Source organism: Falco naumanni, chromosome 14, assembly GCF_017639655.2.
Source record: "Falco naumanni isolate bFalNau1 chromosome 14, bFalNau1.pat, whole genome shotgun sequence".
Classification (NCBI taxonomy): Eukaryota; Metazoa; Chordata; class Aves; order Falconiformes; family Falconidae; genus Falco; species Falco naumanni.
Window position 1 is genome coordinate 15,607,237 of NC_054067.1, and position 16,717 is coordinate 15,623,953.

A 16,717-nucleotide genomic window follows, 5' to 3' on the forward strand; every position below is an offset into this window, starting at 1 on the left:
TCTTCTTGGTTTCATTTTTGCCTCTGGTAGGGTGTGGATACAGACTTTCAGTGGCAGTGGCAGATGGCAGCCAGCTAACTGCACAGCGCAACTGACAGCAGCAACTTGACCATTCAGTGCTGCCCAAGGCACAGCAGGGGGGAAATACTTTCAGTGCTTCGTGGCCCTTAGCAGGCTTTTATTTTATCATAGCAGTGGACTTGGCAGTGCTAGCTTAATGGTTGGACTCGATGATCTTTAAGTTTTTTCCAACTTAAAAGATTCCATGTAACTAAAACCAGCCTCCACGCAAGGCCTCTCCGGGCTCGGCTCCCCGCCCACAGCAGGCCGAGAAGGATCTCCCAGCCTCAGGGACAGCCGCGCTCACGCTAAGGCCCTGCCTGCGGTGAGACACACTGCAGGCTGAGGGAAAGGCGCAAGGCCGGAGCCAGCAGCGCCCTCCTCTGCGCGGCCCAGCCTGCCGCCGCCGCCATCGCCACCGCCTCCGCCACAGCCACAGCCAAGGCCACAGCCACAACCCTTGCGCTGCGCCGTCCCTGCAGGCCGGGGCCCGCCCAGAGGCGGGAAAGCACACCCCGCCCCCTACCGCGCGCCCCCAGGCGGCCGGCCCGCTCCAGGAAGAGCCCCCTGCTTCCCTCCCTCTCTCCCTCCCATTGGCTGTGTCTCTCTCACGTGATCAGTCAGCCCGCCGCTCAGTGGCTGAAGCGTGGGTTAGGGGCGGGAGGGCGGAAAAAACGCGTACGCGGGTGGGGGGCTGCTTCCGCTCCTGCGCGCGGCGGGGCTCTGGGGCGGTCACCGGCCGCGTGAGGCGGAGGGGGTCTGCGCGCTCCCGCCGCTCCCGGCTGCGAGTGCCCGCGCTCTACGGCCCCGCCGCCGAGAGGGGCGGGGCGAGCGGGCGTCTCAGGCGGCGGTGCCGGTGCCGGTGCCGGCGCCTAGGCCCGGTGCGAGCGTCTCCGCCAGCCCACTCCCCCGCCGAGGCCCGCCGACCGGGCCAGGATGAGCGGCGAGGACGGGAACGAGGAGTTCTACCGGCAGCTGCAGCTCCAGCAGCAGTACGAGGCCGAGCCCGGCGGCGAGGGCGAGGCCGACCCCTTCACCTACGTGGACCCGGCCGATGGGGCCGCCTACGAGTGGGACCGGGAGAAGAAGGCCTGGTTCCCCAAGGTGGGTGCGGGGGGAGCTCCCTGAGGGCAGCCGGGCCGGGCCCACCGCGGCCTCCTCCCCTCCTGGCGCTGTGAGGAGCGGCCTGGCCCGGCTGCGGCCCCCGCGGGGTCCGGCGTGGCGCTTGCCTGGCCCGCAGGCCGCCGTGGGGCAGCCCTTCCCCTGGCGTGCCCAGGTTTCCCCGGGGAACGGTGAGAGCGAGGAACTGTTGATGCTGGGCCTCGTCACCGCGGAGGTGCCTCACCTGTCTGCACCCAGCCACACGGGCGTCGGCTGCGAAGGCTCTGCAGTGCTGAAACACTCGTTATGTGCAGGCAGACCCACGGCAGCTGGCGTTGTCTCCATCTGTCTGTAACCTTACCGGCTGCTTTCTGCTCTTTTGTTATGACGAGCTGCAGGTTGGCTCTTCTCCTTGGCTGTGAATCTGAGAATTGCTCGGGCCTGGCATGAAGTCACAGTTATATTTGTGGATCAAAACGGATCGGTACTGTCTTTGACAAGCTTAGGTTTCTTTATCACAGTAACTATGGTGATCTCTGTCTTTCTGTTGGCAGGAAAGAAGTGACCTAGTCTGTTAAAGAGGTCTAGGTGAAAATGGAGTAGTATATCCCTCTTTTATTACTATTTGGAAACAATGCATGTGTAAAAGATGCCTTGTTCCCTCTCCTTGGGTCTTAGAAATACACTTGAAAATTAAGTGTATTTGGTTTAGAGGCATTGCACAGAATGGAAACATGTTGCAGTTTTTCATCTTGGTTTTGGTTTTTTTTTTATTAAATATTGTAAGTATAAAAAATGAACTTACTCTAACAACATGGCTCTTCAAAGTGGGAGGGAACACAGATTTAATGTGTTGAGCCAATTACTGATCTGCAGGTGAAACAGTAGTTTTGTTACTGAATAACAATCAATGAGGGCAATTACTTAATTTAGAAGCATTAAGACATTTGTATATACTTGATAAACATAATATACCAGTTCTTATTTGTGGCTCTGAATTCATTGCAATTCAGAGAATCTGAGTGAGAGTGAACCCCGTAGTGCCAAGTTTATATGTCTGTAAACCTAGTAAGGTGTCCATGTAGCAGATGGCTTACGGAGGGGTAAAAATATGTGAAAAATCCAGACTCAGAAAGTGGAGCAGTGGATAACCGAGTATCCCTGGCTCCCTGCGGAGTGCTATATCCAAGTAAACATAGTAAAAGGGTCCTTCCTTCCCCCTGCTCTGTTTCTCCCCTTCTTGCTCACCTCTTTTAAAAATTTGTCTCCTCAGGACATTAGTTTTTTCTAAATGCCTTTCTTCCCTCAAATTTGTGTCTTGGAGAGGAGATAACCTTAAGGGTTGGACAGATTATATAGGAACAGCAAAGTTCTTTAGTAAAAATGATGTATAGTAGAAGTTGGTAAAGAATTATTGTGAAGCACTATGTGTCGTAGATAGGACATTGAGCTAGATACCATATTTCAGGTTTCTTCATTTTGCTGTTGATTATTCAACAGAATGTTTTATCTAAATAGTTTTTAAGAGACCACAGCAGCCAGAAGTTGTAGTTCTTTCTCTACTCCATGAGCAGTAATAAAATTTTTTATTAGTGTTCTTTGACAAAAGATTAAAATATTCTGACTTGTCTTGAGTGATCATAATCTACGGACTAGTATTGCACTGCTACTCTACTTTGGGAATTGGCCATCTGCTGAACTTCTAAAGCACATTTCAAAGAAGTGCAAAAAGTTAATGATACTAACTGTTGATATTTTCCGGAAAAAAATGGAGGCAAATTTTTCATAAAAGCGATTGCAACTTTCTGTAATTATTTCATAATTTTTCTTTCAATGGTACTGTCTTGATGGATACAAGGGTTTTTTTATCATCCTTCACAGACATAGCACAGAATTGCATGTTGAATTCATCTGCCTTCCTTCATCGCTTGCTATGAAAAAACAGATGGATGTCTTCTTTAAGTGTAGGGTATCTGTTCTTCGTTTGGTTAATCTATTCCTTTCCATTTCAGCGTGGCCAGTAGTTATTTGCATGCTAGCATGTCCTGTAGTATTGTATTTCTTTTTTGATAAGCTTAATTGCTCCAGACTGTACAACTGTGTGGGTATGGAGATAGACCTGATCTCTTTCTGTGATGTTCTCCACCACAACTGGATTGGAGCCCCAAGAAAGAAATTCTGTGACTGTTTTCTGTGCAGACATGGTACAACATTAAGTTCCAACAAAAGCCTTTATACTTATATGAATTCTTTTATGCTTCCAAAAACGCATTTTATGTTGAAGTAGTTGTATATGGTGTATATGGTAGGATGATAGCGTACTATGGGGGGAAAAAAAAGACTGGCAAAACTTGAAAGTCTGTGTTAGGTAATTTGCTAAGAATAAATTTAGCTTTACATGAGAAGGTGGTTCCCCATGAAGCTGAAAAATAATACTGCTGCAGGAAGGTGGCTAGTTGCTGCTGCAGGAAGTTGGCTAGTTGCTGCAGGTTTAATCAGTAATTTATCAGTAGGTTCTCTGATGAAAATGAGTAATACTGTTCACAGGAAAGTTTAGAAGCATGTTAATTCTCTGGATTTCATCAACTGTGAAGCCAAGGATTTGCTAAGATTGCTAGTGTCAAATATAATGAACCTGATTAGAACACAGAGTCTTCTTTTCTTCACTAAAGATGGTTGTACTCTTCTTTTCTCTTGGCGTTGTGTCGTGTCTATAGGAGCAGCCACTTACATTTCTGATTGAGGTGTGTTGCAAATCTTTAGTGTAGGAGCTATTTCATGCTAGACTTTTAAGTTAGATGAGGCTCCATGGCATCTTGTGTTATTCACAACAAGCCTGTGCATTCTGCATTTTTTATTTGTCATAATAAAAGCTTAGAGTTGAAATATCAAGCTTCAAATCACTATGGAAGATAAAAGATTACATTATTATCATTGACACTTAGTACTGTCCATTGTGCTGTTCTCTTACAATAGCTTAATGATACTAAGTTTTGTTCTCTTTTGAACATGGATGAAGAAAGTGCAGCACAGGTTAGTGTCAGGTAAATTTTCAAAGGTTAAGGCTCAGCTTTGGGAATAAATCATTTCAGAGTGTGTAACTTCAGAAAATACTTCGTAGTGCAGCGATGCTAGCAAAAGCAGCTATGATTTATTATCTCATTGCATGTTATGGCTGATGGCTGGTATTAAAACTTACCTGGCTAGAAATGCTGGGTGTAATTTGTAGGGATTTTTTGGTCTCTAAAAGGTAGACATTAGCTAGTCTTACATTTTATCCGGATATTGTCTCGCTGTAGAAAAGAGCAAGCTAATTATTCATGTATTAATAGGGTATAGGGTGTACAGCCTTATAAACAGTGTGTCAAGCTACCTCTCCATCTAAGTGCAGTATTTCTTGTCTATAAGTGCAAATGTGTCACCTCTGAAAATGTTTCTATGAAAAGGCAGATGCCTACAAATATCAGTTGTTCATAATCCGTGAAGAAGTTGTTGGCTTACTGTCAGTGTCACTTTATCTCTTCAACATGGTCAGGAGCCCTTGGTTTCTGTCCTTCAGGCAATACCAATTTGTCTAGAAGGCAGAAAACATTGCTTGAAAAGAGGCAGAAGTGAAACGTTTGTTTAAAAACTTCGTGTGCTGTATGGGGTTAGTGTGTTGGTCTAGTTCAGATAATGCCTGAACCGATTGTTCTTGTATGTATGGCTTTAGAGATGATTAAAAGACAGTTTTAAAATACTGTTATTTTCTGTGTTGCCAGATTAGAAAATGACCATCATCTATCTAAATTAAATTTAAAACACTTACAAACCTGAATTCTTCAAAATTTTGGATTATTTTTCCTAATTTCTTTTCAGATAACAGAAGATTTCCTGGCAACATACCATGCCAACTATGGCTTCCATGCAGATGATAAAGACAGTTCTTCTGCTTCTGGCACGGCAACTGAAAGTAAGCAACCAGTAAGTTCTAAGACATCAGGAGCACAACCATCAGCAAATGAGAAAGGACCACAACAAACAGATCCAAAACAAAAACCAGAAAAACGAAAGCTTGAGCCAGGTAGGTACCAAACGGTTTTGCTCTGTGTAAGCTGTAACCTGTGTAGTACTGAGTGGTAACTGGCAATTGTTCAGTGTTACACATGGTAAAGATACGGGTGGTTCTGAAAACTTCCAGAATGGTTTAAAAATTGTATGGTAGTTCACAGCTATTCTCCTAAGTCTGTGTACATGGTGGGGAAAAAAGGCAAATGTAAGGCATGTTAAGAGCTTTTCCTGTGAGCAAGCAAAAATTCTTAGAAATCTGATGGAATGTGAACATCAGTGTATGCTCCCATGTTTAATATATTGGCATAACTGAGTATTAAATCTTTTTTTTTTTTTTTAGGATGGTTTCATGTTGAAGAAGACAGAAACACAAATGTTTATGTGACTGGTAAGTAATAGCATTTATCTATTTTGAGCTAAATATGGTAAAAAGAGACTCATATATGTCTCACTGAGTTCTCGTATTATCTATTCAGTCTGTCACTGGCAAGCTACTTAATGTTATGTTCCTGACGGCTTAATGTCTTTGTGACCTTTAAATTGCCCATGTGGGGAAATAATATAAGGGACATATTCCATGCTTTTATCTTTTAAATGTGATATTCTGTGAGCTGTGTCAGCCAAGTCACTAATACTAGTTTTTTTAAATAAGCTACAGCCAAGAAAATAAATTTCTGCAAGCTCCTAAGGAATTGGGTAATGAGAACAAGTGTATAAGTTAGTGTATTGACTATACACGTCACTTAATATTTTAATCTTTATTTGATTTATTAAATACGTCATTAAATCATTAGATTAGAAGGAGGAAACAGTAAGTACAAGAAAATGCTGGGAACAGAATGGGCAGGTAACAGGGAAGCTTAAATGAAACTATCTGTGCATTTGTTATGGTATTTCTCTACCTGGTTTGGATGCTGAGGTGCTATGTTTAGGTGCATGCACAAAGGTACATTTGGTGGTTCTGAGCATTCACAGAAATGTGCACACTTGAGTTCTCAAAAATCTTCATTCAGGACAAACTAGCATGGAACATTCACATGATTTTCTTCTCAGTTTTGTTTCTTTTTCTTGTTCTCAATTCAAAGGTGAGACTTTAAAAACTCCATACATCATCATTTGCTTGTTTGGTCGAATTTGTGCATGGAGAAAATAGTTGTTCATAAGTTGGGTTTTCTTGGTTTGTTTTTTGGGGGTTTTTTTTGTGTCTCCAATTCCTGGAGGTTGACTGGAATTGAAACTTGGGCAGGATAGTTACATTTGCATGGGCCTTGTCAGTATCATGCCAGTGCAATGTCAGTATCATGTATAGCTCTAAAGCTCTAGGTCTGCCTATTAGGGAGCACAAAGATGTTGCTATGTGTTACACCTATTAAAAAATAAAAGGATTGGCAAATTATCAGTATGATGTAATGTTTAAAAGGTAATATAAAAAATACTGGTCCCAAGGGCAGTGCTTCCTTACAGTGTATGTAAAATTTTGTTCTTAATTTTGATATTTCATTTAAAGAAACACTGGCGGTCTCTTTTTCTAATGCAATTTTTAAAAGAATTGAACATACTCAAGCTTTCTGTTTTAATTTTTGCAGGTTTACCTCCAGACATTACAAAAGATGAGTTTGTACAAGTCATGTCAAAATGTGGTATCATTATGCGAGATCCTCAGACAGAAGAACACAAAATCAAATTGTACAAAGATAAAGAAGGAAATCTTAAAGGAGATGGCCTCTGTTGCTATCTAAAGGTCAGTGATGCACTGAAATGCAGCTTTCCTTCCCATTGCAGATACTTGTGGCCACTGTTTCTGAATCATAGAAGATTCTTGAAATACCTAAAGTATAACTTAAGAGTTTAGGTGTCTGTTTTAAAGATTTATTCCAGAAATACCCAGTTATCTGCTTGTGCACCTTGTTTGTTTCCTCCTATCCGTGCCTACCTTCCCCCTGAAAATGTCCGTAATACCTGCTGAACATGTGTCTGCATGCTCCTGCCTGGGGTGCTGGTGGTTACGGCATGAAAAGGGTGACCTCTTTGCCTTTTAGTTTTAAAATATGCCACTGTGTGGCCAAGAATACAAAATAATGAGATGGGAAGGAACATACTGTAGTCCTGTACTTACTGCTTTTAGCTGAGAACTGGTTAAGTTCAGGACTGTTCTTGCATTCTGTATTAACCTATAAAATTTTAGGCTGCAGTAATATTTCCTTCATGTCTTCTAAATTCTTCAGCTTGCTTGACCATTGCACGTTGGTTTCTATGAAATACTTGAATGAAATGTATGCAGCTGCTTTCGGGAGCATTCATCTGCTATAGCAGTGGTGAAGAAATACTGGGGTTTGGTAAAAAAAGCATTGCCAGCTGTGTGTCAAGAGACTTGGAAGAGATGGCTTTATGGTTTTCGGTGACAGGGAATTGATTCTTAGCAGAATATTCTTTATGAAATGTTATTGGAATAGTTTGACTGTGCCATGTATTTTTAAAGCTTGTGCTCTGTTTTATCTTCAATTAGAGAGAATCAGTTCAACTTGCATTGAGACTTCTGGATGAGGCAGAAATTAGAGGCTATAAATTGCATGTTGAAGTTGCAAAGTTTCAACTGAAGGGGGAGTATGATGCAAGCAAAAAGAAGAAGAAATGTAAAGACTACAAGAAGAAGTTGTCCCAACAGCAGAAGTTTGTATTTTTTATTTCAGTTAAATATTGCTTGAATTATAAGTGCTATTAGTGAAGCGCTGCTTTCTTTCAAATGCAATGCTAAGAGTTATGCAAAAATTGAATTTTTATCTGACAGTGAAATAGCTCTTAAATAACATACATTTGGAGGGAAGAAACTTCTAAATTAAATATTGGCATAATGAACTTCTTCATGATTGACACATTAAAATAATACATAGGGAACCCACATCCTTTCAGATGTAGAAGAAAGTATTACAACGCTGGGGAAATAAAAGACTTTTTCTCAGTGTGTGAGACTGCAAGTCCTGTCACAATATCTAGACTTAATTTTATAAGGTAATAACACTCTGGCTGTCCACGTATTGTTTCTACTGTACTAGTTGCAAAGGGCAAGAGATGTTAGCTGCCATAGGAGCAAATACTGAAGTATCTCTGTAGATTCCCCGAGACATCTTTCTCTGGTATGAAATACACTGTTTTTTTCAATTGTACCTAGATTCATTGTTTTTGTCATTTTAAAAATTTTTTTTCTGCCTTTTGGAACCAAGATGATGAGGACTAAAGAAGAAAGAAGTTTGAGTATATAGGACTCCCCAATATTTCAATGAAAGCAGCATTCCACTAAACATTTTAAATAGTGATGCAGAAGCATTTTGCCAAATTAAAAGGGAGCAAAGGCTACTTTGTATCTTAATTAAAAATAAAAGTAGCTTGAAATGTACCTGCCCTGAAGATACATTGCAGTGCCTGCTGTAAGAAGTCTCCAGTGTGGAGAGAGATGTATGAAAATAATGAAATTGCATTTGACAATGATTTGTGTGAATAAACTCACTTCAGCTGGTGTTCCTTTTGAGTGGAAGAGCATAATTTACTTGCAAAACTACCTTCATTGGAAATCCAAGTTTTCTTCAGCTAAAGTAGCAGGTACAGGAAGGAACTTAAGATTCCAATTCTCCCCTCCTCCCCCACAATATAAGATTGTGAAATTTTAAAGTGTAAGTGAATGTGTCCTTTTTTTTTTTTTTTTTGTAATAGGATATGAAGTAGGCATTTCTACGAGAAGTAACATTTTTCGTGAGAAGGCAAAGTCATAGAACAGATGCCCTGGGTTACATTGCTAGTTTGTGGCAGTGGCTGTGTACACTGTGGAACAAAATACATCTTGCAGCAATGCCTGCGTAAGACTGAAGGTGTTCTTGCATGTTTGTTTGAATAAAAGCAGTTAAATTTTACCAAGGGGAATAGTGGATCCCTTTTTTTCAAAGTAAGTTAGGAAAAAATGGTAAAATACCAATAGTTTCATTATACTTGGCATCAGCTGGTTCCTGTATCTGAGCTGATATTAGGAAGGAATTGAAGATTATTTTTTTCAATGTTTTTAAGGAAATACTTTGATTTTTAAAATAATCTGTATTCCCTCTATGAGCATTTAAGTACCTGAAAACCTCAGCTGCTTTGTGGAAGTGATAAAACTGGGTGTTTATTGCATTTTGTAAAAGAATAATGTAACTCTCTGTCAAAACAAATGTTTTAGTTGATGTATTGCAAGAAATGTCAAATTAATCATTTTTTTTCAACAAATACTTGTAGAAACTGAAGAGAGCCGCAACAATATCTTCTTACTGTTGCTTCATTTCATTAGACAGCTGGATTGGAGGCCTGAGAAGAAAGATGGCACAACTCGAATGCGACATGAACGCATTGTCATTATCAGGAATATGTTTCACCCAAAGGACTTTGAGGTAGGAGGATGCACTTTGCTACTCTAGATTGTGCTGTTACAGTTAATGTTGTCTGAACTCTGCTATAAGAATTTTAGCAAAATTCTAAGCAGATGAGAACAAAATTAAACTTACCGTTCAGGCAGGGTTTTTTTCTGTACCAAGCATCTGCTTAAAATTCATTTTATCTATCTCCAAAAAGCAAGAAAAAGACGTTGGTAAGAATGTATTTTTTGAATCTGCCTTTTTTTCTGTGTGCGTCCTGAAAGTATTCATTTTGGGGCTGGAAGGAGGAGTAAACAGTAACTATGTTACAATGGAGAAACCAGCACAAAATAGCCTGATCAGTAAGTACCATTTATTAAATTCAGGTAAGGGCTGTCTGCCAGCTCCTGAGTGGTTTTGAAAATGCAGTGTGACAACACTTAATTCATCAACTTCTAATAGATTAGCAGATGCACTCCATTGGTGATTGATCAAAAATAAAGCTGAGAGAAGTGCTTTTGTTTAATTTAATCTGTGTGGTTGCATTGCAGGAGGATCCGTTAGTGCTAAATGAGATCAGAGAAGATCTGCGGACAGAGTGTGAAAAGTTTGGTCAAGTAAAGAAGGTTCTCATATTTGATGTAGGTATTTTTTACATGTTGTGTTGGCAGAATTGATGTAATATGTAAATGTGCAAAACATTTTTAATTCTTTAAATAAGAGTGGAGCATTTATTTGGGTTTATGTGTTTATTTCATGGAAACTCCACGTAATTTTTCAGTATTTTAAAATCAAACGTTTTTGAAATGAATTTCTAAGCACCTATTTCAGCCTGTGTGAAGGCAAACTATGTAAAAATACATTTATCTGTAGCTAAACTAGCTGAAACATTTGTTTTCTGTGTTCATAAAGTGTGTTCTGTGTACCAATAGAATAAAATCTGTAAACTTGCCATTTGAATTTTTCGAACATGATTATGTATGATCGGAGAGGAGCTATATCCTGACTGATCTTGTACACAGTCTAAAAGATGTTGGAATAAAAGCCAGGTTAATGGTTGAACTTGGTGATTCTATGAAAGTTGTGTCTCCTTACAGAGACACCCTGATGGCGTGGCTTCTGTGTCATTTAAAGAAGCAACAGAAGCAGATCTGTGCAAGCTAACTCTAAATGGAAGGTGGTTTGGTGGCCGTCAGCTCAGTGCTGAAACATGGGATGGTGTAACAGATTATCAGGTAACCTTTCATGCTCTTATTTCATCAAATATTTCCTCCAGTTAAAACAGATTTAAGAAGTGCTTGGTGTTCCCATCCCCTTTCCCTGCCCACCCCTGCCCTATGTTGCTTCCTCTCAGAAACTTCTAGGATGTTTCCAAAATTTCATCCTTAATTAATCAATTTAGCAAATATTTAAAGGACCCATTTGATGTTAAAAATAATGTGTTGGAGATGCCAGCTTACAGGATTAGCCACTGGATGTACAGATCATTAGTGCTCAGTCAACAGGGCCTACTGAAGTTTTGAGATATTGCTGCAATATAAATGTATGACTTTATCTGTGTAAATATTCATTTTTACAAGTATAACTTCTTAATGATGTGTATAAACGTATCTTGACTAGGTGGAGGAGACTGCAAGAGAAAGGGAAGAAAGGCTCAAGGTGTGGGGATCATTTTTAGAGGATCCTGATGCAAAGGAGCAACAAACTACGGCTGATTCAGATTCTGCAACAAGTAGTGTTAAACTGCCTGAAGGCAGACAACCTTCAAAAGTTAATGACACATCTAAGGAGGATTTAAATGATGAAGCCCATATGAGGGAGAATAATGGTGAGGGCATTAATGAAGATGGTGCTCCATCTACAGACAGCAGCCTTGCAGGCAGTGATGTTGAAGCAGATACATAACATCTTTAATGCTTTATGAAAGCATGGGTTTTAGGGTGATGTTTGAGTTTATCCCTTTCTTCAGGGTGACTGCAGACAATATTCATAGGAACATATGCATATTAGAATGTCATCAACTGTGTGCTTTGAAGTTTTCATTAAAAGCAGTATTTAATGAGGTTCTAAAAGTTTGTATTAATTGGCTGTTCAGGTAAAGTAACTCAAGTTGCCAAGAATGCAGTGAAACTCGTCAGGCTTCTTTTGTTCTAACTATGCGTGTTAGTGTTACATTATGTAAGTGTGAAATATGTTATAACCCTTAAGTTTTTGTAACTATATGTAACAAGTAATGCAAAGCTATTACAAAACTTGTGGATTTTACTGTTAATTTTCCTGTATGCCTTGGAACTTGGTATCTCATCCTTAAAAATGATTCTTGTCCTGAGTACTTTGGATCATTTTATGGTACAGATGCTGTGATACGTTATAGGGTGAATGCATTGGATATGTTGCTATGCATTAAGTAGCAAATGGTAAGAGTAGTATGCAAACTTAAGGGAGGTGGAATACAAACGGCATTGACGTAGCCAACATAAAGCAAGCTGAGTGAAGATAGAATATTAAATCACATCATTTAGTAAATTATTTTTTTTCTTCCCCTGTTTAGATCTTCTGTTGATGCTTAGATCTTCTGTTAGGGCTGGAATTATGTCAAGGAGACTAGAAATGCATGAGCACACACATTCTAGGCCATAGTGAAATAAGACTGATCTTAAACTCTCATGGTCTGTATGCAGTAGGTATGCAGAATAGGCTTTTGATTGATGTGTTTACTTTGTTTAGTTTTTGCTTTAATATTAAAGGGTTTCGTTATGTTAGAGTAAGTGTGAGTTCACTTCAACATTTTTAGCTTAGCCTTACAGGCTCTTCAAAGTGGGGAAAATCTCCCATGTTTCATAAAATTTAAAGGCTTTTGGCAACTTGAACTACAGTTTGTTGTGCAAAAGTTAGAATACTTGAAAATATGCTTTCAAATAATATTCCTTTATATGGAAAAAGCAGATACTAGCCCTCTTAGAAATACTTCCAAAAGCAAGGGTTTAAAAAGACATTCTAACTTTAGATACCTTAATAAGTGGCAGGCTTTCAAAAATAACTGGGGGAGTCATTTTGGGCACAGTCATTCTTAATTTAGAATCCGATTCTATTGATACCTAAGGATAGGAGAATATGGATATAGGCACTAAACCATTAATATATTGGTGCTAAATTCATAGCATGCTGTTCATATGGATGGTTACTAGTGCTGATTTGTAAGGAGGATCTTTTGAATTTTTTTAATTCATACTGGATTGTAAGACCATAGATGATAGTTCTTATATTTCCATCATGAAATATTCAGAATATACTGAAAATTGGTGTATTCAAACTTTGTGCTCTGAGATTACCATCTATATTTTTTCCAGAAATCTGTATGGTACTCTTAAGTATGGCTTGGTTTTGTTGTGTTTTGGTTTTCATGTGTAATTGATATGTATGGGCAGCTATGCCAACCAGAGCATCTCAGTTAACACTTGCCACATGGTTATAAATGGTATATTTTTGTGACAAAATATCTGGTCTTACAAGAGAGATGATATTTGAATTCAGGATTTAGAATTCTGGGGGCTCATTATAAGCTGGAATGACAGAATTCCACTTTTGAGTGGCATTATAAAGACCTGTAACTCTTGCCAGCTAAGAAAGACCATTTTCTCATTTTTATGAGTGTGTGAATTGTACGTTTCAGCGAAACAGGTGTTTGAACAATTTGGGGAATCTGAAATACTGCCTGGTTTGTGGCTGCATGTAGTGGCATATTCAGATTACATCTCTGAGTTGTGTTGGTTCTGCCTCAGTTATTTTTACTGGTAATAAGCACCACAGACCTTTGAGGGCTGGAGTTTTTTGCATATGGAGAGTGTAATGTAGTGTGGAGGTTATTGCTTTCAGTGCTCCTTTTTTTCTTCCAGCTTCTAGACTCCAGGCGTTAGATCTGTTAGACTATAGTGTTAACTTCTTTTTTTGAGAGCCTAGTCATGTAACACTCTACACAGTTAAATCACATGTTTTACAGTGGAATTGCAGCTGATACAGGGAAACTTAAAAGTATGTAAAAAATTGTACAGTTCTATGAACCCTTATGGTATCAGATATAAAAAAATAAGGTTAGTGTTAGTGTTTGAAAAGACTTTGAAAAATAATCATTATATGTGCAGTAACCTTCCTCTCTCCGATTGGTGTACAAATTTGATTGGCTTGCTTCAAAAGTCAAACATGATGTTAAGTCTTTTCACCTTTTCCTCTAAACAGTGAAGTCAAGCACCGACATATATTGAGACCAAATGCATTACTGGCTTTTCTATTAACTAGGATTCTTAAGGAAATAAAAGCTGTTTTTTCATGCAAACATGTTGTTCTGAAGTGCGGCATTACACTCAGACTGGTTTTTCCTTTTGTCTACCTCTGTTACTCCCCAGTAAAATGTAAAAATATATTTTTATAAACTATTGATTGAGTTATTGAGGCATTTAGTAGTCTATGGAGAGGATAATGCAGCTGTGACTTTCCTTTCAGCAGATTTTCAGTGAGACTGAATTCTTTTGATTTTTTCATTTTTTTAAACGATGAAAAATTTTATAAATTGAACATAATTTTTTTCACAAAAGTTAAAATCACTGTTTTGAAGTATGATTATTAAAATCTTGTCATGTAAAGCAGTAATGTTTAATACCAAATGTTAACAAATCTGAAGTTGAACAAGCTGAGTTGCTTTTAAACTTACATTTTTTTCCTGACTGAGCAGCATCATAAATTGGTAAGAAGTTAAAACCCTAATGCAGTTTTCACTGTATTTGTTCTTTAATTAAAAGTGCTTTCTAATGGTTTGTCACTCATTAGAAGTGACAAAATCAAATTTTTGCTCAGTTTCTAGTATTTCTTTGGTTCCAATCCCGGTATACTGCATGTTCCTTCATCTTTTGGTGAGAGGTTTGTTTTAAGAAAAGCTGTCTCCTTCCCTCCATATATTATGCAAAAATAACTAGCAGCAGGTTGAAACAATTTGTGGATAATCATTGTTGCTCAACTTTGAACTAGATTCCTCTAGTTGTTTTTAGCTAATTCAGTTGTTTCTCTAGCTGTTTTTACTAATTTGCACAGGGTAACGAAATGGATGTGAAGCCTCTTAAATATAACAGTGGGGAAAGAGTATTAACTGATACTTCAGCATGATTCAGCAAAGATAATCGCTTTCTTAACCACGCAATACAAAATCAGTTGCTTAGCTTCAAGATACATTGGTGGTTTGCTTTACAATCAAATGCTGTTTAGTGGTTTGCTGGCAAGGTAATTGTATGGAGTTACAAGTATTTGTCAGAGAGTACGTGGTTTGAGGAAGCATGGCTAAGGTAGGCATCTGGAAACAAAAAGCCCCAAAAGAAAAGGCACATAAGTTGTAGCAGGTTCTCGAATGTTCATACACGGCTGTAAAGAGAGAATTAGTTTCATTTTGCATCAAAATGTGTATCTGTTTCTCCTGCTGACTTTTTTTAATGACTTTTTTTAATTGAATTTCAGTCTCTCGTACAACTTACATTTTGTATAAGGATTGCAATTCACTTAAAATCATTAGTATGTTAAATGCAGTGCATTTTAGCTAAAACATGTCCTAGACATTATTCAGTTAAGGTTAATCCATTTGCAATTACAAATCCTTAGCTTAATTCACTTAAAAAAAACTTAAAGGTATTGGATGCTTCATAGTAACCCGAACTTGCCTTTAAATTTTCCAGTAAAATTGATATCCATACCCTGAATTCTTGAACTGTTTAACCTAACAAAAATCCTTAAGAAAAAAAAAAATACATCCCTATAGCTTTTAATTGGATTTTCAATTCTTACTTTTATTTCTGAATTGGAGGAAACATACTGCAGTATGATAAATGAATTATGTAAGTTGTGTACTTGTGTTGATTTGACTTGTGTGTATTTTAGTGCTCATTATACAAGGCTTGAAGTCTTACTGTCAGGATACTCTGAAAGTTCTGTAAAATATTTATAGAATTATGAAATCTTTTGCAGCAAATTGTTTTTTGCTCATTCTGTAATATGAAAGTATATTGTTAGATTAAACTTTTCAGTAAGATGACTTTGGAATTTTTCTGACAGGTTATTTTCTTTCGATAAGTTAAATTGATCATTTTCATTTATCCTTTAGAAAACCAACATTTAAAAAAATAAATCATATTTGAATAATATCTAGACCTGTGACAGCATCTGAGAATCCTCGATTTGTCTTCAATTTTGTTTCTTAAAGGGGTTGTGTTTTATACTACCTTTTTAATAAACAAACTCCTGAACAAAACAAGTCTTTTCTGATCAGTTTTGAGATAATTTATTTGTCTTACTTTTTTTCCTCAGTAAAAGATAACCATAGCATTCAGTGCACAGTGACTTCAGTTTATAAAGCGTGTGTTAACATGCCGGAGCTTTCCGACTGGAGTCCCGTAGACATGTTGCTAGAACTGTAAGTGTTCGCAGTGGGACGTGGTATTTGTTCCCTCTCTGTGGGTTTTGCCTCCAACTTCGTTCTGGCTTGGTGTGCTAACAGACCCTGCATGGAGCGGGAGTAATGACTGTAGACACCATAGTTACAGTTGAGATTGTAGCAGGATTTTTATTGGTTAAGGACAAGCAGAATTTCAATTTTTAATTTCAGAACTGAACATTTTTTTTAAGAAAAATTTTTCTTCAAACCTTGACACTTTGAATACTTAAAAAGCACTGGAAATCAGTTGTTTCAGTTGCTGTACTACAAAGGAACAAGGAGGATGATCTTTTACCCAGTAGTTCTTTGAGGTGTTCACCTAGGAGCTTTAAACTGATGCCATCTAACAACCTCATGAGTGCTTTAACTGCCAACTTAAGAGGAAATTCTTGAGTGAGGTCTTGAAAAGCTTTAACAGAAGAAACCTCTGCTGTATGAAGCGGTTTAGAAGAGGGGATCAACAAATGATGGAGGTGTTGAGGGCACTTGCCCTGCTGATAGTCCGGAATCCGGTCTCACAGTGAGGATGTGCTATGCAAAGTGTGTGTCAATAAAAAGACTAAACACGGTCCAGGGAAGTCTTACAGCCTGGTAGTTAATTTGTCCTGGGAGAGGGCAGAGGGTGGATTCATAGCTATTTAGGCAGAGGGAATTG

General features: G+C 38.7%; 1 protein-coding gene across 1 annotated transcript; it reads left to right on the forward strand.

Annotated features, from left to right (window-relative positions):
• Nucleotides 1–763: 763 nt before the first annotated feature.
• Nucleotides 764–15,663, forward strand: HTATSF1 (HIV-1 Tat specific factor 1). Its single transcript, XM_040614380.1, has 9 exons — nt 764–1,164; nt 5,020–5,224; nt 5,552–5,599; nt 6,798–6,952; nt 7,718–7,881; nt 9,527–9,626; nt 10,142–10,231; nt 10,688–10,825; nt 11,211–15,663. The coding sequence occupies exons 1-9, from the start codon at nt 997–999 to the stop codon at nt 11,493–11,495; spliced, it is 1,353 nt and encodes a 450-aa protein (XP_040470314.1). The 5' UTR covers nt 764–996; the 3' UTR covers nt 11,496–15,663.
• Nucleotides 15,664–16,717: the final 1,054 nt, after the last annotated feature.